Consider the following 22851-nt stretch of genomic DNA (forward strand, 5'->3'; position numbering starts at 1 on the left):
AGCGAGTCTGACGGCAGGACCGTAACTAGCATGAGGTGGAAAGAAGTTGGCTATTTTCACGAGACCTGGTGGCCTAGGAAAATATTTCGTAAAAGACATTCAACATGACAACCAAACACCAAGTTATAAAAACAATCTTGGTCGTTTACCTAGGAACCTAGGGCGTCGAGGTCACAGGCGCGAGAACGTGGCAGAACAAGGCCGGCGGGGGAGGGGGTAGGGGCGGAAAAGGCTCGCGCCACGTCACCCTGACCTCTAGACCTTGAGTACCCGAGTGTGGGGAATGACGGGAAACTAAAAACTCGAAATATATAAAGGCCAAATACATGTGTCTTTGCTTTGAACAGTCTTCATTTTCGTGGCGTACGGCTCGTCTATAAGAAAAATCATGCTTAACGTGCATGACCTCGGCATGTTATCCTCCAAGTACGCATTCTTCTCCTTCGAGGTACTCCCGGAAAGCTGTAAAGGAGACGATGGGCGAGATGCCGAGGCCTGTGCGGCATTCGAGGGACTTATGGACATAGGCGTGTACATCCCAGAAGACACTCCCCGGTACCAGTCTTTTGAGAATGCCGTCAGGAACCGGATGCCGGAGTTTGCGGGGCTTGGATACAAAATGCCGGCATCTGCAAAGGTAAAGGCTCCATTTTCTCCCCTTTTTATGATATTTTTACATAATTTTCATTTACTGTTTAGGTAGCTGACGTCACGGTATAAGAATCTCGTACGCCTAATACTAAGACTAGGGATGAGTTCACTTGCAAAGGACTACTTACAACATGATTACCGGGCGTGGTGGAAATCACACATTACCTATTCACGTAACAGCATGCTCATTGTAAAACAGAGGTCCATAATAGAGATACAATAAGTTATTGTAAGCCAGGTCAGGTACAACTTTATTCACAGGGGCATAGCCAGAGGGGTGGCCTAGGACCCCCCTTTTAGCAGCCAAAATAGAGTAAATGTATGAGACATTATCTAAAATACAGGAGAAAATACCTTGAAAGTCCCTTTGGGGCCCCCCTTCTTCTGTTAAAAATCCTGGCTACGCCGCGGATTTAACCACACTGGCCACAACAACAGATTTTACAATAACAAAAACCGCTAATTTCCATGTGGGGCGTGGGATTCACAATACAATAGATTACTAAAGTGTGACAGTTACAATACAAAAAATATGATACGATTAGATAACACAGAGCTAATATAGCGTTGCCAAACAGTAGGTCTAAGCATTAGAAATCACTCTCCGGAAGTTTAAGAACGTAAGCGCGATGACGCTTCCAAAGCATGGCACCGCTGTAATTGAAACTAGATTAAAAAAAAAAAAATTAAAAACATGACCTACCACTGTATTCAGGTCACTTTGTCACGGGTGGATACAAATTTGACGAGTATGTACCACGATGTTTGAACTTCTACAGGTGGACGTGTATGCCGGATTTCTTCACGACGCGGTTTTGTTATACGCGTTGGCCCTTAACAGCACACTGGCTGCGGGGGGAAATATCACAGACGGCAGAACAGTCGCAAGACACATGATGAATAGATCATTTGTAGGTAAGGTGTGTAGTGATTTTAATGATTGGAACTAAGGTATTTTCCATTAGGTTAGGCATTCAAAAATAGTAGGTGTGGTGAGAAAAAGATTGATGAAGATGGTTAGGTGTGGTTTGGTGAGAAAAGGAAAGGTGAAGATGGTAAGTGAAAGTAAGATAAGGAAGGTGAAGATAGTTAGTCGAGGTGAGCAGATGCGGTGAAGACAGTTAAGGATAGCGGGTGCAAAGCGAGGTGAAATAAGTAAGGTAAGGTGAAGTGGGGTGATGCGAGGCGATGTTAGGGACTGCGTGGTGAGGCAATGTGATGTTAGGAATGGAGTGGTGAGGTCACGGCGCCAGTGAGAGATGGTATTTGAAAGGTAGGTAAAGGAGGTACACTTAAACAGCCTTTGTCAGCCGCCATTTTGTCATCCTAGCAAAGCACCAAGTGTGAAAAAGCATTCATTTACATCGGCTGATTTGGAGAAGCCAATGCGATATTTTCGATTGAATTTGATGAATTAAGTATTAATTAATCACTTAGTGACCTTAGCTGGTCAAAATAACGTTCACTTTTACAGGAGTAACCGGTGAAGTGTTTATAGACGAAAATGGCGATAGAACAGTGGCCTTTCAGCTCCGTAATCACCAAAATCGGAGTCTCGTGAAGATAGCTAACTACTTTCGGGTAACCGACACTCTGGAGATACTGAACAACACCATAGTCTGGCCCGGAGGCGGCACGAACCCACCATTAGGGCGCCCTGAGTGCGGCTTTGATAACGAGCTCTGTACCCCTGCAGGTCAGTGTAGCAAAGGGTGGGGAAGGGTGCATTTGCCAAGGAACTCTTGAACGTGTAGACAAACCCTTATTAGTACCAGCCTCTGATGACTGCTTCTTTAGAACAAACGTCTAGGGGTTATGTGTAAATGACCTGTATGCGGAAAGTTGACTACATAATGGAATCTTTCTTTGTAGAGATTTGGAAGACCATCGTATACGTGTTGGTGCCTGTGATGGTTCTCATCCTAATCTTTATGAGCTTCGCCTTCTTTCTCAGGTAACGGCGTCTTTCTTCGCCCTCGAACAATACCAAGCCACGCAAAACATTTTCCCATCCGCTTTTTCAAGCAAATAAATGACATACTTCCAGACTAATATTGTTAACAATATCAGAATTCAATTGGGTGTCTATTTTGAGGTTTTCTTTCAAGTAGATCATTATATTATCAGTTTTGTAAATCTCGTTATTTACATTTTAAAATCATGGAAATTATCCTAACACTGAAGTCTATCAATTATTGCAGAAAGCGGTCGTTTGAGGCTGCGCTTCACAATGACATGTGGAAAATAAAGGCCGAAGATGTACAATTTACAAAGAAAGTATTGGGAGGAAGCTTTCAAAGTAAAAGAAGCATGGTAAGGTCTGATTTCACCTCTTGTTGAACGTCTGCCTAGTAAAAATAAAATGATAACTAAATGATACTAAAGCAATTCGAAATTCTTCTTCACAGTAGATGCGTCTTGAAGTTTTTGCAACAATTTGCTTCTCTCTGCAGCTCAGCAGCAATGGTGATTTAGCCAGCAATTTCTCAAACGTGCTCACTGATGAACAACGTAAAGAACAGATCTTCACCACTGTGGCCTTTTACAAGGTGGGACCTATTAGACCAGCTTGCATAAATAGCTTTTTCTTGAAGGCACCGCGTACTTATCTATGCTTGTTTAAACAAATTACTTGCAGTCCACGTTAGTCGCTGTAAAGAAACTTAGGAAGACGCATGTTTACTTAGACAGAACCGTTCTACTAGAGCTAAAAGAGGTATGTTTTAGAATATCCTGAGAAAATATGGCTCAGATCGTGCTCATCACGGTCCAGAGGGTGACTGCTTTTAATAAATTATTGATGTGCCACTGAACTTCTCTACAACAGAAGTCTTTACAAGGAAGCATCTTCTCAGTCATATTCTAGAAACCTTTGTAAAAAGGAAAAGAAATTTCAAACAACAGAATTTTATTTCCACAGGTCCGTGATATTCAACACCCGAACATCAATCCTTTTATCGGCGCATGCGTTGATACTCCCAATATCTGGATTCTCACTCAGTACTGCAATAAAGGAAGTCTTCAGGTGTAGTAAACAAAACGAGAAACTTAAAGGCCGACATACACTGATCGCCTAAAAACAGTGCCTTCGGTGAATGTGATAGATCGTTGCCATATTAACATTGTGTTATCGCTTTTCCTGTCAAATGATGCTAATAGTTGTTGCCATTGTAAAATTGTGTAGTCGCTTTAAAGAAGATGATGTTACAGTGAGGACACAGAAAGCGGGCCATGCTGAACAATTTTGACCAATCAGATTCGGCTTGAACACCGTAAACATTTTGAAAAAAAGTCCAGCCAATCAGGTTAGGGTGTTTCCACGCTCAATCGACAGAAAAACGGTCTGGCTACGGTCGACTACAAGTACAAGGTCAAATATACAACGTCCGGCGTTTCTCATTGGCTGACCTTTTTTTTTTCAAAATGTTTACGGTGTTCAGGCCGAATCTGATTGGTCAAAGTTGTTCAGTATGGCCCGCTTTCTGTGCACTCACTGTAAGATGCACACCGCGATAACACGATAATTTATATCCTTGTTTAGGACGTTCTCAATAACGACAGCCTCAAGCTTGACTGGATGTTTCAGATATCGTTCGCTTCTGACATCGCCAGGGTAACTGCACCTTTATGCTTTTTGGTTAACGCTTTACTGTCACGCCATTATCTTCTGTTTCACAGAAATGTTTTAAGCGTTTCAAAAGCCCAGTCCTTGTACATCCACGACCTTGTTCTCTGCTTGATTGTAGTTCTAATAGGTATACATGATTTGAACCAGTAGTTTTTCCTATTCCGATAAGACAAATTTAGAACTTTTGAAAAGGTCTACGGCAGAATATGGTACACTGTGCCCGTACCTCAGCAATTAGCCTCATACTCCTTATCCTTTGACTAGCTACTTGTTCTATATAGGGGATGTTTGACTAGCTATTTGTTCTATCTAGGGGATGTTTAACTAGCTACTTGTTCTATTTAGCGGATGTTTTACTAGCTACTTATTCTTCAAGGGGATGCTGTTTGACTAGCTACTTGTTCTATCTAGGGGATGTTTGACTAGCTACTTGTTCTATATATAGGGGATGTTTGACTAGCTATTTGTTCTATCTAGGGGATGTTTGACTAGCTATTTTGTTCTATCTAGGGGATGTTTAACTAGCTACTTGTTCTATTTAGCGGATGTTTTACTAGCTACTTATTCTTCAAGGGGATGCTGTTTTACTAGCTACTTGTTCTGTCTAGGGGATGCTGTTTGACTAGCTACTTGTTCTATCTAGGGGATGTTTGACTAGCTACTTGTTCTATCTAGCGGATGTTTTATTAGCTACTTATTCTTCTAGGGGATGCTGTTTGACTAGCTACTTGTTCTATCTAGGGATGTTTGACTAGCTACTTGTTCTATCTAGGGGATGCTGTTTGACTAGCTACTTGTTCTATCTAGGGGATGTTTGACTGGCTACTTGTTCTATCTAGGGGATGTTTTACTAGCTACTTATTCTTCTAGGGGATGCTGTTTGACTAGCTACTTGTTCTATCTAGGGGATGTTTTACTAGCTACTTGTTCTATTTAGCGGATGTTTTACTAGCTACTTATTCTTCTAGGGCATGCTGTTTGACAAGCTACTTGTTCTATCTAGGGGATGCTGTTTGACTAGCTACTTGTTCTATCTAGCGGATGTTTGACCAGCTACTTGTTCTATCTAGAAGATGTTTGACTAGCTACTTTTTCTATCTAGGGGATGTTTGACCAGCTGCTTGTTCTATCTAGGGGATGTTTGACCAGCTGCTTGTTCTATCTAGGAGATGTTTGACTAGCTACTTGTTCTATCTAGGGGATGTTTGACTAGCTACTTGTTCTATTAGGGGATGTTTGACTAGCTACTTGTTCTATCTAGGGTATGCTGTATCTGCACAAGAGTCCAATATCTGTGCACGGCAACCTCAAGTCGTCCAATTGTGTCATTGACAGTCGCTGGGTTTGCAAAATTAGTGACTTTGGTCTCAGAAAGTTCAAGGATGGACAGGCACCCGATATGGAGTTGGGCTTTGATTTTCTGTACAATCGTAAGTAACTTAAGCCTCCTACGCGCCGTTCTTAGGGACCACGCTTCCCTAGGCCCCACGAGGCTCGCTAGGAGGCTAAAATAACTTTTAACCAGTTAAAAATGTTGAATTGATATTTTAAGGTATGGTATAGAAACCTTAGTTTAGCTTAGTTTACTTTGGTGTCCGGATCGATAAGAATGTGTTTCAAAATCCCTTAGTCTACTTGTCTTCGTGGGCCACTGTAGAGAGGATATAACAAACGACATGAGCTCACGTGAGGAACATATCGACAAACTGGAGAATTCTTCATGTTATCGACTCGAACGGGGCATTTTCAACGACTATATCAAAATTTCCATACTCGGTCATAAGGTTACTTCACTTACTTACTGTACTTATGGTTATGGCGTCGTCGCTAGTGCCTCATGTGTAACCTTGTCTTAGCCTTCTATTTTGGATGTAAAATGAAGTCGGACGTCATTCTTTTGTAGAGCTATTGTGGTGCGCTCCTGAAAATCTTACCGACCCGGAAAGACCGGGAAAATCACAGCCAGGGGATGTGTTTAGTTATGGGATTATACTTCAAGAGATCCTTCTTCGAGGACTTCCTTACTGCACAGAGCAGTTCATGGAAGCGAAAGGTAAGGCAAGCTAGGGTAAGATTGGATGAGGTGAGGAAGTTAGGCTAGGGTAGGATGAGGTAATAATGTGAGGTGAGGATAGATAAGATAGGGCGAGGATGGATAGGTGGGATAAGAAACATAGGGTAGGGTGAGGTAATGTGAGGTGAGGTGAGGATAGGTAAGAAAGAGTAACATAGGCTTAGGATGGTTAGGTGGAATAAGAAAGATAAGGTGAGGTAGTGAAATGTGATAGTAGGATGTAAGTAAGTGTGAGTATGAGATGAAGTAAGATAGAAAGAGGATGCTTAGTGTGAAATAAGAAACATAAGGCACAGGTGAGGGTAATGTGAGATAAGATAAGGGTAAGATAACAAACGCAGGGTAAGGTGAGGTGACAATACCAAACGCTGAAAACATAAGAGCTCGTGATACTCCGTTAGTCGTTCCCAGCTCCTTATGCTGTAAGGTGGGGTTAGATGCCTCTTGTTTGAGGATCTAATTCGTCCAAACTTTTGCCCGTAGCGATAGTATCCAGAGTGCGTCAAGGGGAGGTACCGCCATTCCGTCCAAACGTTTACGCAGAGACTAGCAATCCATCGAATATAGCGTACATACATTTGATGCAGGAATGCTGGGAGGAAAGCCCTGCTTTACGGCCTAACTTCTTCTCCATTCTACGCAGGCTAAAGAAAATCAACAAAGGACGGTAAGGCAAGATCTACTACATAGCTGCTTTACAATCATCCCTTAATCTTGGCATTTTTCGAAAAGGCTAAATAATGTTTAAAACCCTTATTGTAAAACATTGTTATTTTGTAATTGTTAATATTCAATATTATTTTTTTATTGATCCTTTAATGACAAATCCGTATCGGAAATCTGCATCGCTATTAGCATGTGGATCGGGGACAAATAAAATAGATATGATATTTTTTACTTTCAAAACAAGCAAACATCGAAAGCAATTCAGAAACCGATGGAAATGAATCCTTTGCATGAGCCAGTATTATTTAGGAGCGTAAAATAGCGGCTTTATTGGTTAAAGCGTCTGCCACTCTCCTAGGGACGTGAATATCATGGACAACATGATCGCCATGATGGAGCGGTATACGGACCACCTGGAGGACTTGGTTAGAGAGAGGACACACCAACTGGAAGAAGAAAAGCTAAGAACGGATGCGCTGCTGTACAGAATGTTGCCGAGGTAAGAACCACACCTAGGTCTTTACCTGAACGCAAGCCCAAGAGCAAGAAAATAAGTGCCATGAGAATCGGAAAAGTACTTGCTTTGAACTTAGGCTTGCATCCCTGGTGAGAAACAACCTTTGCCTATGTAAAGCTTTAATAGTTGCGTTGTGGCGTAGAATACTGCTCAGCACAGACAGGATGAAAGATGACAAGTTAAGAAAAAGAACCGCAGTTCTGCTTTTTATGGTGTTGTTCCGGAAGAGGAAATACCGGATGAAATGTACAACTATACTGTACATTATGTTTACAAACCATTGATTCCTCTTGCAATAGTATTACTAGTCTTGAAATTGTGAACTGCTCGAAGAAATCATGTGATGATGGTGATGATTCACATGATAACGAGGACGATGATGTTGGAAATGATGATGATATCGTTGTAATTGAAGATGGTAAAGATGATAATTATGGTGGTGGTGATTTTTGATGATAATACCTGTAGACTGGAAAATATTTTCATCTTGACAAACAGAATTAATTTTGTTATCTCCTTCTGAAGATCACCGTAAAAACAATTACGTATTTTTTTTCACGCAGGACAGTAGCAGAACAGCTCAAGCAAGGACAGCCGATTACAGCAGAGTCGTTTGACTCGGTCACGATCTTCTTCAGTGACATCGTCTCGTTCACAACATTAGCTTCAGAAAGCACACCGCTTGAGGTAACATTTTGTTACAAGGATCCCAAAATTCTAGCCATTGTTTAAAACCACTCCTTTTTCCAGTCCCTAGTCTTGGGGTTTCTACTGCGGATTTCTTAACATGAATGCAACTGTATTTTAGATTCTTCCCTTAAAAATATCTTAAAAGTTGTTGCTGTTTTAAAAGCTCGTACTAAATATAAATTCAATGCTTATCAAAGTGTCACTCCTATTGTTTCAGGTAGTTAACCTGCTCAATGATCTTTATACGTGTTTCGACAAAATCATCGACAGCCACGACGTCTACAAGGTAGATCATGACTAATTTTGACACTTTGTGGCAGTCGTTGGCGATAGCCAGCTTTACTCGGCCTTGACCGACGACGTCTTCTAGAACAATAAAATCGCCTGGCTAAAAGAATAATAAGCTGCCGAAGTACTTCATCTTTTTTTTATTAATTTACTAATTTCCTAAACACGCAGCATCCTATAACACGGCACACATTGATGTTGCTATTGCAGGTAGCTAAACTTTGACAGAATCCTGTAATATGATTTTTAGGTGGAGACAATAGGGGACTCTTACATGGTAGTGTCCGGTCTTCCAGAGCGTAATGGCGTCCGACATGCGGGCGAGATCGCCAACATGTCGCTAGACTTGCTGAGTGATATGAGTACATTTACCATCAGACATAGACCAGGGCAGCAACTACAGCTTCGCATTGGCATGCACTCCGGTGAGTAGATCCACATTGGCATGTAATCCAATGGGTAGATCCACATTGGCATGTAATCCAGTGGGTACATCCACATTGGCATGTAATCCAATTGGTAGATCCACATTGGCATGTAATCCAATGGGTAGACCCACATTGGCATGTAATCCAATTGGTAGATCCACATTGGCATGTAATCCAATGGGTAGATCCACATTGGTATGTAATCCAATGGGTAGATCCACATTGGTATGTAATCCAATGGATAGATCCACATTGGCATGTAATCCAATGGGTAGATCCACATTGGCATGTAATCCAGTAGGTAGATCCACATTGGCATGTAATACAATGGGTAGATCCACATTGGCATGTAATCCAATGGGTAGATTCACATTGGCATGTAATCCAGTGGGTAGATCCACATTGGCATGTAATCCAATGGGTATATCCACATTGGCATGTAATCCAGTAGGTAGATCCACATTGGCATGTAATCCAGTAGGTAGATAAACATTGACATGTAATCCAATGGGTAGATCCACATTGGCATGTAATCCAGTGGGTAGATCCACATTGGCATGTAATCCAGTGGGTACATCCACATTGGCATGTAATCCAATTGGTAGATCCACATTGGCATGTAATCCAATGGGTAGACCCACATTGGCATGTAATCCAATTGGTAGATCCACATTGGCATGTAATCCAATGGGTAGATCCACATTGGTATGTAATCCAATGGGTAGATCCACATTGGTATGTAATCCAATGGATAGATCCACATTGGCATGTAATCCAATGGGTAGATCCACATTGGCATGTAATCCAGTAGGTAGATCCACATTGGCATGTAATACAATGGGTAGATCCACATTGGCATGTAATCCAATGGGTAGATTCACATTGGCATGTAATCCAGTGGGTAGATCCACATTGGCATGTAATCCAATGGGTATATCCACATTGGCATGTAATCCAGTAGGTAGATCCACATTGGCATGTAATCCAGTAGGTAGATAAACATTGACATGTAATCCAATGGGTAGATCCACATTGGCATGTAATCCAGTGGGTAGATCCACATTGGCTTGCACTCCGTTGGGTACATCCACATCGGCATGTAATCCAGTAGGTAGATCCACATTGGCATGTAATACAACGGGTAGATCCACATTGGCATGTAATCCAATGGGTAGATTCACATTGGCATGTAATCCAGTGGGTAGATCCAAATTGGCATGTAATCCAATGGGTATATCCACATTGGCATGTAATCCAGTGGGTAGATCCACATTGGCATGTAATCCAGTAGGTAGATAAACATTGACATGTAATCCAATGGGTAGATCCACATTGGCATGTAATCCAGTGGGTAGATCCACATTGGCATGCACTCCGGTGGGTACATCCACATTGGCATGTAATCAAGTGGGTAGATCCACATTGGCATGTAATCCAGTGGGTACATCCACATTGGCATGTAATCCAGTGGGTAGATCCACATTGGTATGTAATCCAATGGGTAGACCCACATTGACATGTAATCCAATGGGTAGATCCACATTGGCATGTAATCCAGTGGGTACACCCACATTGGCATGTAAGCCAGTGGGTAGATCCACATTGGCATGTAACCCAATGGGTAGATCCACATTGGTATGTAATCCAATAGGTAGACCCACATTGGCATGTAATCCAGTGGGTACATCCACATTGGCATGTAATCCAGTGGGTAGATCCACATTGGCATGTAATCCAGTGGGTACATCCACATTGGCATGTAATCCATTGGGTAGATCCACATTGGCATGTAATCCAATGGGTAGATCCACATTTGCATGTAATCCAGTGGGTACATCCACATTGGCATGTAATCCAGTGGGTAGATCCACATTGGTATGTAATCCAATGGGTAGATCCACATTGGCATGTAATCCAATGCGTAGATCCACATTGGCATGTAATCCAATTAGTAGATCCACATTGGTATGTAATCCAATGGGTAGACCCACATTGGTATGTAATCCAATAGGTAGACCCACATTGGCATGTAATCCAGTGGGTACATCCACATTGGCATGTAATCCAGTGGGTAGATCCACATTGGCATGCACTCCGGTGGGAACATCCACATTGGCATGTAATCAAGTGGGTAGATCCACATTGGCATGTAATCCAGTGGGTACATCCACATTGGCATGTAATCCAGTGGGTAGATCCACATTGGTATGTAATCCAATGGGTAGACCCACATTGACATGTAATCCAATGGGTAGATCCACATTGGCATGTAATCCAGTGGGTACACCCACATTGGCATGTAAGCCAGTGGGTAGATCCACATTGGCATGTAACCCAATGGGTAGATCCACATTGGTATGTAATCCAATAGGTAGACCCACATTGGCATGTAATCCAGTGGGTACATCCACATTGGCATGTAATCCAGTGGGTAGATCCACATTGGCATGTAATCCAGTGGGTACATCCACATTGGCATGTAATCCATTGGGTAGATCCACATTGGCATGTAATCCAATGGGTAGATCCACATTGGCATGTAATCCAGTGGGTACATCCACACTGGCATGTAATCCAGTGGGTAGATCCACATTGGTATGTAATCCAATGGGTAGATCCACATTGGCATGTAATCCAATGGGTAGATCCACATTGGCATGTAATCCAATTGGTAGATCCACATTGGTATGTAATCCAATGGGTAGACCCACATTGGCATGTAATCCAGTGGGTACATCCACATTGGCATGTAATCCATTGGGTAGATCCACATTGGCATGTAATCCAATGGGTAGATCCACATTTGCATGTAATCCAGTGGGTACATCCACATTGGCATGTAATCCAGTGGGTAGATCCACATTGGTATGTAATCCAATGGGTAGATCCACATTGGCATGTAATCCAATGCGTAGATCCACATTGGCATGTAATCCAATTAGTAGATCCACATTGGTATGTAATCCAATGGGTAGACCCACATTGGTATGTAATCCAATAGGTAGACCCACATTGGCATGTAATCCAGTGGGTACATCCACATTGGCATGTAATCCAGTGGGTAGATCCACATTGGCATGCACTCCGGTGGGAACATCCACATTGGCATGTAATCAAGTGGGTAGATCCACATTGGCATGTAATCCAGTGGGTACATCCACATTGGCATGTAATCCAGTGGGTAGATCCACATTGGTATGTAATCCAATGGGTAGACCCACATTGACATGTAATCCAATGGGTAGATCCACATTGGCATGTAATCCAGTGGGTACACCCACATTGGCATGTAAGCCAGTGGGTAGATCCACATTGGCATGTAACCCAATGGGTAGATCCACATTGGTATGTAATCCAATAGGTAGACCCACATTGGCATGTAATCCAGTGGGTACATCCACATTGGCATGTAATCCAGTGGGTAGATCCACATTGGCATGTAATCCAGTGGGTACATCCACATTGGCATGTAATCCATTGGGTAGATCCACATTGGCATGTAATCCAATGGGTAGATCCACATTGGCATGTAATCCAGTGGGTACATCCACACTGGCATGTAATCCAGTGGGTAGATCCACATTGGTATGTAATCCAATGGGTAGATCCACATTGGCATGTAATCCAATGGGTAGATCCACATTGGCATGTAATCCAATTGGTAGATCCACATTGGTATGTAATCCAATGGGTAGACCCACATTGGCATGTAATCCAGTGGGTACATCCACATTGGCATGTAATCCAGTGGGTACATCCACATTGGCATGTAATCCAGTGGGTACATCCACATTGGCATGTAATCCAGTGGGTAGATCCACATTGGTATGTAATCCAATGGGTAGACCCACATTGACATGTAATCCAATGGTTAGATCCACATTGGCATGTAATCCAGTGGGTACATCCACATTGGCATGTAATCCAGAGGGTAGATCCACATTGGCATGTAATCCAATGGGTAGATCCACATTGGTATGTAATCCAGTGGGTAGATCCACATTGGCATGTAATCCAATGGGTAGATCCACATTGGCATGTAATCCAATGGGTAGATCCACATTGGCATGCACTCCGGTGGGTAGATCCACATTAGCATGTAATCCAGTGGGTAGATCACACACTAGCAGGAGATATTTTAGTTCCCCTGTTCACAGTGCGAGTGTGGCGGTTATGGTAGTTCTCAAGACTCGTTACTTGAACAACTTTTCTAGACCGTATGCAGTTTACTTTTCTCATTTTATTTCCAAATCAGCCGATGGAAATGGATGCTCGCTCTCTCACACCTTGGATTTTTCTAGAAAAACAAAATAGGCGCTTACAGTGACTCTTTAACAGTATATTGCCAGAAATAACATGGGATTTAGGATTTTATAAGGCTTCTACCACTATTACACATATGAAATAGCGGTAAGGTTGACACAACAGAGCATGGCTCCAACTCAAGTGTAACCTCGGTTAGTAAGCACTGTCACTGGGGGTGGTCACTGCCAGAGGGTTTATTGCGTCCCCAGTGGTTCTTTTACGTCCCTTCGGTTCAGGTTTAGTGTAGTACAGCTTTAAGAGACGGGACCTCCGGTTTAGTGTCCTTATCCGAGAAGACTGGAAACACGGGAGAATAACTTCAACTCACTTGTGACAAATTCGATTCAAGGCAGGAACCCGGAAAAAATCCCCAGTTTGAGCCAGGATTCGAACCTGGGCCACAGCGGTGAGAGGCCGACGCGCTAACACACTAGGCCACCCGTGCTTCCCAATCCTTCCATGGATTGCGCTAATAATAAGTTTACAAATATTCCAGGTGCATGTGTGGCGGGGGTGGTCGGGCTCAAGATGCCGCGGTATTGCCTTTTTGGGGATACAGTAAACATGGCATCAAGAATGGAGTCCAGTGGACTAGGTAAGCGATTATGTCTTTCTTTGTGATGTTTTTTTTTTTACTAGGACGCAAATGTAAGCGCAACGCACAATTTCATGGCTGTCACTGCAATGCAAGCGCTAGAAAACGCAACTGCTTAATTTCTTGCGCTTGACCAACTCAAGCGCTTGCGTTTGCTTTCTTTAGAGGGCACTCCCAAAATTATAATAAAAAAGTGTGGCTAACAAATACACTGAGAGAGTAACCAAACAAAATACAATATATTCCAAATCACTCTGAATCTAATATTACGTGCGTTCTGTTTGTCCAGCTCTGCGAATACATTTGAGCGGTGAGAGCAAACTGTTGTTAGACAGTATTGGAGGTTATTACATAGAGGAGCGAGGTCTGATAACTATGAAGGTATTGTGTTCAAATAATGCTAGTGGCAAAGTAGCACTCGTTTGTTTTACTAGGAAATATTTAAACTTTTTTTTTTCTTTTAATCATCTTCGCATCTTAATATCATTATCAGACATTTTTCTGCCATTGTTTTCTCAGGGCAAAGGATCAGTCGTCAGTTATTTCTTGAACGGTCGCGACAGTTTCACCAAGAAATTGCCAGACCTGAGTAGAGCGGCCACACTTGAGGAACACACGTTCAAATAAGACCAAAAGGACGTGTAGACAACAGAGCTGCTGCATTCGACAGGCACAAGTACAAAGAAAACAATGGACGTTACCAAGGCCACTTGTAGACGTCACAAATCACGTGGACGCGACAGAACGGCTACATTTGGCAAATCCAAATTAGAGTAACCCTAACAGAGCGGTCACACTCGACGAACAAAGGTCCTAAAATGGTAACAAAACTCTTCAAACATAGTACCTTGTATACGTGGAAAGACGGTACAAGTAGTGAAACGGCTAAGCCTTGGAAAATTAAAATCCACAAGGGTTATGTCCAAAGACGGAACCAACCCCCCCCCCCCCCTCCCCCAAATCGTGAACGCAGAGATATCCAAGGAAAGCCTGTTCAAAAACACACAATGGGACTATGGGGACTCGTGACGGCGTGCAAGCCGTCACACAGGACCTGTGGTCACGCAAAAAAAGGACAAAAAATGACAATGTCAAGACAATTCTCTGTATAAGTAGCATATTTCGTTTTTTATTTTATCACTTTTACATTGGTTTTCTACTTGTCGTCGGTGCTTTTTCTTCCTTGATCTATAATTTTTAAAATAACTGCAACATTAATATTACTATTACTTATAACTCAATATCTTACTAGTATTTTATTTTTCTTATTATTTTTTTTTCAAGTTACTTTGCTCAGAGTATTCTATGGACGATGTCCTAAACCAATCACCGTTAGGCAAGGCTATATTGACAATTAAATTCTACAATTGTACATAAAAAGTAATCAGTTTTTATAAATTGTTGTGGATTTTATTATGTTTCAGGCTGACAAAATGTAAAAATATACTCTAACTACCAAGAAAAAAAGGATGTTTGAATTAAGTTCTGCTCTCTATTATATAGTCTTAAAAATAATTCTGCGAGAGATTTTCTCGCTGAGAATGTTTACAAAAAATATAATAAATACTACGCACATCTTTCTAATGCGCACATCTCTCTGTTTAAATAATAAAATCATCCTAAATAGTGCATGCAGGGTAGTAAATACGAAGAAAATTAATAATAATTAAATAAACTAATAAATAGAAAGACTACCGCGGTAATGATGGCCATTACAGCCAACACTGCTTAGCACAAGTCTGAACCTCCTAAGTTTGGAGGTGCTGTGAAATAGTTGGTAAACTATGTCTTGTGGCTAGCGTTGCGATACCAGCATTATAAGCTGAGTTTTGATTATGCTTTACGAATGGCTTCTTCAAACAAATGCTCTGTATAACATTCTTCAAACAAATGCTCTATATAACATGCATTATGCTAGATACCTGCATTATATCTTGACAAATATGTGGACGATTGTACAATCCTATTATTATTATTATGTTTCAAATATTCTCTCGTTGTGAAATGAGGCTGGTTCTTACTATGAGGCAAGCGTTATGCAATTTACTCCCCTATTGCTCACTATAACACAATTGAACATTGCACATTAAGGCTAGCGCAAACTGTGTTTGAGTTATTATTTGCATTGTTCTGCGCACTGGGTCAGGGACAGCGCACATAGGCCAGGGTTAGGAAGTGGACAGCGCAACTAAACTACCTGGACTTTCGTACCTGTGCTTGATTTTCTTGAGCTTGTGCTTGCACATACGCCATAGTATGCACCAGCCTTGTACATGCTGCCAACATTTGCCGTTTAAGCCCAGCTTCTACCTACTGAAGAAGCACTTGCTTCTTCAGTTTTACCAAAAATGGTGCAGTGCACTTGCTTTTTAAGTTTTACCAAAAATGGTGCAGTCTACATTTGAATTCCTCAGGATTCCTTGTGGGTCTAGCCTCTGGCAAACTTCCCGGTATTTGTTGAACATCGGGTACTTCTTTTCCATGTCAGCGGCACACAGATTATGAGCCTAGAATTTAAAAAAACTTTATCACCTGGGGCAACCTTCTGCCTAAAGCTCAAAGTATCCTAAGCGAGAGTACAAAAGGTTATACCTTAGCCCAGTGAGGCTTGCCTCCAACGGAATCCATCAGGTTCTCGTAGAATCTCCAGTAGGCATCATGGGCAACAAACTGGTTGTATGGCCTTGGATAATCAGAGGGCAAAACAAAAATTTGTAAAGATCATCAATGAGATTCAAATAAAACAGCTATTACTATCAGGATGTACTAAAGCAACAAATAGAGTAAGGCAATGGTAAAAAAGTTGAGTTGCAGGGTCGGTGGGACAAATTAGGTTGTAAGGCAATAGTAGGATTATAGAGTGGCAGGATGATCCAAACAGCAAGGGGGGTATAACCTGTAGCAGATGATGTTAATGAAACAGGAATCAGTCTTGTAGCATGGACTCAGATAGAAATCATCAGCCTTCACAAAGCGAACTTCAACTGCAAATAAAAGATTGAATACCAAATACAGTTGAGTTCTGATACCTTGAAACCTCAATAACTCGAGAAACTTTATTTCTTAATTGAGTTATTCTTACAAATGGTCTGTTATCATATTACCAGGAAAATGGACTTTGTATCCACTTTTCTCAGTCCAATCTCGTAACGTCCTCAAGACATCTGCAACTTTATTTCTACAAAAAGCACAAAAGGAATTACAGGAGTATCTGTAATTTTTAAAGTACTAAAGAAGTAGTGCTCAAACATGTTTGTCATCAGAATGACAATAAAGGTAAAGCTGTCATAATCACTGAAACATTTACCTTGGGAACGTTAAAGTATTTCTATGGTGATGATGAAGATGATGATGATAGTGGCCAGAAGGTTATCATGATGGTGATGTTGTTTGTGGTGATAGTGGTGATGATGGTTATGTTGATAATAATTATGTTTAGTGATGTTGGTTAATTTTATAGTTATATTGCATGGCTAGATATTGTGTACACCCCCTTTACAACAGAAAAAGATTAATAGATCTTGGCAATGCTACTGATCTATAATTGATGGTGGTGTTGAGTGGTTTCAATGGTTTACATTGTTTTTAATAATGTATAATATTTTAATACTAATTGAAAAGAAGTACCTTGGAATACACCATTCTGTCACATACTGCTTGAACAAACAATTAAAATTCATAATCTACAAAGAAAATTACGTAAGTAAAGCTTTCAAATTTATTCACACAAAAAATTGATTTCAAACCTTGTAGCTTCTGTCAATTCTCTCCTTGCTACCCGATGTTGCTATCATATAATACAACTTGCTTATCAGAGGCACAAGAGCTGGGATAAAAATACTGTTAAAAAAAGAAAATAATAATAAAGCACATTTCTATTGTAATTTAACATATAAAGAATGTGAATCTGTGATCATTATCACCCACATCATCATCACTTCAACCACCACAATCATAACGATCATAAATCAACACTATCAAACTCATTATAATCACCATCATCATAATCTTAATCACCATCATCATCATCTTATTCACCACCACCATTATCTTAATCGCTTCTCATCATACCACCATCATCATCATATTAATCGCTTCTCATCATATCATCTTCTTAATCGCTTCTCATCATATCACCATCATCATCATCTTAATCACCATCATCATTATCTTAATTGCTTCTCATCATATCACCATCATCATCATCTTAATTGCTTCTAATCATATCACCATCATTATCATCTTAATCGCTTCTCATCATATCACCATCATCTTAATCGCTTCTCATCATATCAACATCATCATCATCTTAATCGCTTCTCATCATATCACCATCATCATCATCTTAATCGCTCCCTATCATATCACCATCATCATCATCTTAATCGCTTCCTATCATATCACCATCATCATCATCTTAATTGCTTCTCATCATATCACCATCATCATCATCTTAATCGCTTCTAATCATATCACCATCATCATCATCTTAATCGCTTCCTATCATATCACCATCATCATCACCAAAAACAAAACTCTAATCATTGTAATACAACAATAAGAAACATGATTTCAAATAACAGCCAAAGAAAAAAGCAGGACTAGGGCTTACTAGAAACTTGCCTTAACCAGTAAAGAAACTCCAGCAAATAAAACCCAATCAACATGTCCCTAAACCAGCTATTCTGTGGAGGAGTATGGCCCTAAGAAAAAGAAAATAACAGATACACTTAATTCCCAGTAACATAATAATCCATACATAGCTAGAAAATCGGTGCAGTGGGAAAGGTGCTTTACCCTACAGCTATTACTAATCTAAAAACTATAAGGAAAATAATAATGGATATAATATGATAATAAATAATAATAATAATGGAAGGCACAAATGAAGGCCTTATAAAATGTTCTGCTAAGAGCTGGATGTGGATAAATGATGAAATGTCCAAAGGACAAAACATATAAATACACTTTCTATATTATTGGTGAGCTAACAGTAGATACCAAGTAAAATGGATGATAGCATACCCTTGTTGTTCTACTTGCATATTCTGCAACAACTTTGTCAGTGTGTGGATACCAAAAGAACTTGAAGTGATCACAGGACACAAGCTGTGCCTCCAAGTCCTCAAGCATCTACAAGGTAATGAACAGTACTGCTGCATAGGTGTCAACAGGAATCCAATTGATATTCAGTGGTATAATTCAATTTAAGCACATGAGCTGGATCCCCCTCTGGACACATGCATGAAAAATAGGTGAGACCTTTGCTATTTTTTGTGAGTTTTATTTGATGTATGGCCACCACATTTCGAGATGGCATCAAACCATTGGAATACTGTTTTTTCTTATGCCCAGGCAACACACAAGCTGTGTATATCCTCTCTTACTGATACCACATCAACAGTTCTCACTCATTAAGCATATTTGTGCACTCAAGAGACCTCTGCTACAGTATTAGGAATCATCCTTTTACTAATCAACTACCCAACTAAGTAAGATGTGCCACACTGTACTGTGAAATTCGAAGTACCTCATTTAAATAGAAGGATTTCTTGTTTAAGCAAAGACTAAAGGTCTTCTCACACTGCCATGTAATGGAAAGAATAACACCAACTGAACCCATCCCACAAATGACAGATCTGAAGATGTCTTCATTATGCATTCTACTGCAGGTGATAATTTCTCCACTTGCCGTCATTATATCCAGTCTTGAAACCTAAAAATCAGGAAAAGTTAAGGAAGGCTAATTATTATAACATATTATGGCAGTTACAAAATAATGCACAATACTAGCTCGTGCAAGGCATTTACTCTATTTACATTTGGTAATTAATTGAAGCAGGGGACAGAAATACTTTTAATCAAATACATGTATTGATAGTAGAGTGGTTTTGAAAATCAAGTGCAACAAAATGTAATTGTTTAAGTGTAATAGCCAAGCCAGAACAAAAAAAGGACAAAGACATAACAGTGTATTAGTACTAAATAAACTAAATAATATTTCACAGGTTTTTGAAAACCACTCTATGTAACAGACTTTAATTAAAGCTATGATTATATATATTTTTTGCAAACGAAGATTTTTTTTATCAAATATAATTACAAAGAGGGCTGATAGACATTTCTTAAGTGTACCACATTAAAAACGGAATCCATAACCAGTTTATTACTAGCACGCTGTATAATTGAGGGTTGTAAATAAAACATAGGCATGACATTGAATTTTACATACATGTGTTGCTAGGAGACCATAGTTGAACCCAGTTCCATGCACACAGGTGGAGATCACCCCAGCACAGGAGATACCCGACACTGCACCAAGGCTGAATAGGAGAAAAGAGATTTAACAAACAATATAACACTGCACTTAGCTAACATTACGCACAATTTATACACACTGGTACTGGAAAGTATTCTTAAAGTGACTTAGTTTATAAGCATATTTATTTGATGCAGTCTGCAGTCTGACTTGACGTAGTCTGACTAATATGACACTTTTGTTTTGACTTTGTTGAATGTTTTAATCTTTCAGTATTTTGGAAATTACAACTTTCCCTGCACTTATATGTTAGAAATACATATGATTGAGCCCTCGTCTCTGTAGGATGGTTTCTATTTGACTGCTATCCAGGTGCATTTAGCTTGGCTAGCCTACAAAACCAGGCATAAAACAGGTTGGATCAAGTGGTCATCCAGCAGATATTATGTAGCAAGTGAATATTTAGTGAGTGCAGCCATACTTTGGGAATCCAAGTCCATGAATGTCCAACACGGTGTGGAGCTCGGTGAGTGTGAGCCCTGCTTGCATTGTTACTTGCTGTTTCTCCTGGTCAATCTGTAGATCACAAGGAAGACGTAATCATCAGTAAAAATAGATAATTGACTAAGGAGAGATGGGAATTAAAATATTTATTGCCACTTTAAAGCTGCAAAGACTAATTTGATACAACATCTACTAATCAAATAGTTCTAATAGCCAGCTAACGAAATATGCTAATTAGTACTACAGAAAATGTATCTTTTACTCTCTCAATATTTATTTGATATTATTATTATTATTTATTTTATTTTATGCCAATAAACATGCATTGCTCACAAGCTCTTGAGCAATGCTTGACAACATTTTTACATGATAACAATTGGTACAAGTAAAAATTACATGTACCGGTAGTTGCTCCATTGTGGCAGACACAAAGCACAGCGCAGAATTCAGAAGAGTGCAAAGGGGTTGTACTATGTAAGGTAGTTAAACGATTCATGCATATACAGGGGATGGTCATAAAGAGGTTGACGGTGATGATGACCGCAGCCGCAAACAATGATGACAAGATGCTAATGGTCATAGACTAAAATGATTGCCTTAAGATAACAGGATAACAACTGTGATTAACTGCACCTCTAAAACAGCTTTGTATTTCTTCAAACTCATCATATACTCTGGGGTACAAGCAAGATCAGACGGGGAGTAGCCAGACCCTACCACACGCACACGCTTATGGAGCTCCTTTGCAATTAGCAAAATCTGTTGAAAACAAAAGGATGTGAATAAATAAATAGAAGTAATATATTAAATTTGAATAAATAATACTCCAATCACAAAGTTGAGCTTTAACTGGTCAAGTCATAGTGATGCAGCCTGTTGTACTTGAATTAATTTTGACAGAAATCTTCAAAGGGATTGATAAGAGTTGTGTGTCATATGATTTTTGTCTCTCATATATCTGTTTTGTAATTCTACTGGAAAGTATTTGAAAATCATTGCAGAATTTCAGAAAAGATCAATGCCCCTCCCTGCACAGGCTCCTACACATTAAAAATTTCAATCCCCAAATTGAGCTGAAATACAGTGTTTATATAAAAAAAAAGGCTTTGTAGCTTTTGGAAGTCAAGAATTCCACGAGAATTTCTAACTCCCTCCGTTGAGGTATGGGTCTCTACATTGTGGTATTATGCACAGGGGTGGATCCACAAATTCCAAAATATATATATATTTTTTGACAAATGTCTGAAAATAAGGGGGCCGGAGACCCACTCGGCCTACCCCTAAATCTGCCCCTGATGCAGGTTTTCCTGTAAATAAAAGTTAATGAAAATGAATGTCTTATTTAGGCAAGTTTCACTGTGCTTGAATAAAGCTTTTTTTCCTACTTAAATAATGAAAAAAGGTATTAGTCAACATTACCACAAAATCATTACATTTTAGCAAACACTAGCAACATTGTCACAAAAAGAAGTACTTAAAGCCGCATTGTCACCAGTTTACACTTCCGGTCAATTACGTAACAATCTCTGATGATTTTTAACGGAAAACGGAAAAAAAATGTTTAAAAATATTGAAACTAGTGTGTCCATTGGAAGTTTTTTTTTGAGGATGCGATTGATAATTTAGAGCGGAGGGCCTGTTAAACATCTCGGATTCTAATACCTTCGGAAATAAACTGGTGACAATGTGGCTTTAAATAAATACAAAAAAAATAAATAAATAAAATAAACGTGCTTTAAAATCACCGAACTTAAATTAATTTGACAAGTATTATGACTTAAGTATAAGCTTAATAAAAATAAAAAAACAGTAAAAGAGCACTAATGACATAAGCTCAACATGTGCAGACGTGCATGTTTTTACTTTCATATGTTTTACATTATCAATGTAGCTGAATTGTATCAAGAAACGATCCAACTCTTTACCTGCCGTATTTCATCGGTGGATTCTGGCTCGAAGTATAATTCAGGGGAGCAAGAATATGTAGTAGACCAGTTGGTAAACCGGTGTCCCTTTTTTCCTCGCGCCAAAACCTTCTTTGCTTCCAAGCTTGACATGTCGAATGGAGGAAAGTAAGGCTCGAGCGCTAAAAGGTCTTGTAGCTCTTTACAAATTCCAGTGGAAATATTTCGTGAGCTTACAAAAGGCTAGGACTTTCGTTATGGAAGAAGAGTAAGTGAGGTAAGAATAGTAACGAGTCAAACTCCTCGCATGGCATGGCGAATAGACTTGAACAGCGAGAGAAG

General features: G+C 40.0%; 2 protein-coding genes across 7 annotated transcripts in view; one reads left to right on the forward strand and one right to left on the reverse strand.

Annotated features, from left to right (window-relative positions):
• The window catches only part of LOC5516962 (atrial natriuretic peptide receptor 1), a 29778-nt gene extending 15253 nt beyond the window's left edge, over positions 1-14525 (forward strand). For all 5 annotated transcript variants that reach the window (XM_048724933.1, XM_048724936.1, XM_048724932.1 and 2 more), the window contains 19 exons: positions 348-637; positions 1431-1566; positions 2126-2347; positions 2524-2605; positions 2853-2964; positions 3105-3200; positions 3290-3367; positions 3572-3676; positions 4193-4264; positions 5541-5709; positions 6183-6332; positions 6837-7020; positions 7378-7518; positions 8100-8223; positions 8444-8512; positions 8765-8939; positions 13744-13842; positions 14132-14223; positions 14362-14525. In XM_048724933.1, the coding sequence (XP_048580890.1) occupies positions 348-637; positions 1431-1566; positions 2126-2347; positions 2524-2605; positions 2853-2964; positions 3105-3200; positions 3290-3367; positions 3572-3676; positions 4193-4264; positions 5541-5709; positions 6183-6332; positions 6837-7020; positions 7378-7518; positions 8100-8223; positions 8444-8512; positions 8765-8939; positions 13744-13842; positions 14132-14223; positions 14362-14469 (2504 nt within the window). In that variant the 3' untranslated portion in view covers positions 14470-14525. The remainder of the gene's footprint in view (positions 1-347; positions 638-1430; positions 1567-2125; positions 2348-2523; positions 2606-2852; positions 2965-3104; positions 3201-3289; positions 3368-3571; positions 3677-4192; positions 4265-5540; positions 5710-6182; positions 6333-6836; positions 7021-7377; positions 7519-8099; positions 8224-8443; positions 8513-8764; positions 8940-13743; positions 13843-14131; positions 14224-14361) is intronic.
• A 426-nt stretch (positions 14526-14951) lies between these two features.
• LOC5516954 (L-gulonolactone oxidase) lies at positions 14952-22849 on the reverse strand. Of its 2 annotated transcripts, XM_032386991.2 has the most exons (14): positions 22531-22666; positions 21884-21912; positions 21239-21364; positions 20583-20677; positions 20075-20165; positions 19373-19558; positions 18868-18975; positions 18466-18545; positions 17589-17682; positions 17470-17525; positions 16947-17020; positions 16739-16826; positions 16435-16525; positions 14952-16349 (listed from the first exon to the last, which is right to left on the reverse strand). In XM_032386991.2, the coding sequence occupies exons 3-14, from the start codon at positions 21272-21274 to the stop codon at positions 16212-16214; spliced, it is 1137 nt and encodes a 378-aa protein (XP_032242882.1). In that variant the 5' UTR covers positions 21275-21364; positions 21884-21912; positions 22531-22666; the 3' UTR covers positions 14952-16211. The 2 variants fall into 2 exon arrangements, with proteins under 2 accessions (XP_032242882.1, XP_001636998.2); XM_001636948.3 differs by lacking the exon at positions 21884-21912 and having other exon boundaries at positions 22531-22849.
• Between the last annotated feature and the right edge of the window lie 2 nt (positions 22850-22851).

The sequence above is a fragment of the Nematostella vectensis genome, chromosome 3 (genome assembly GCF_932526225.1).
Source record: "Nematostella vectensis chromosome 3, jaNemVect1.1, whole genome shotgun sequence".
Taxonomy (NCBI): domain Eukaryota; kingdom Metazoa; phylum Cnidaria; class Anthozoa; order Actiniaria; family Edwardsiidae; genus Nematostella; species Nematostella vectensis.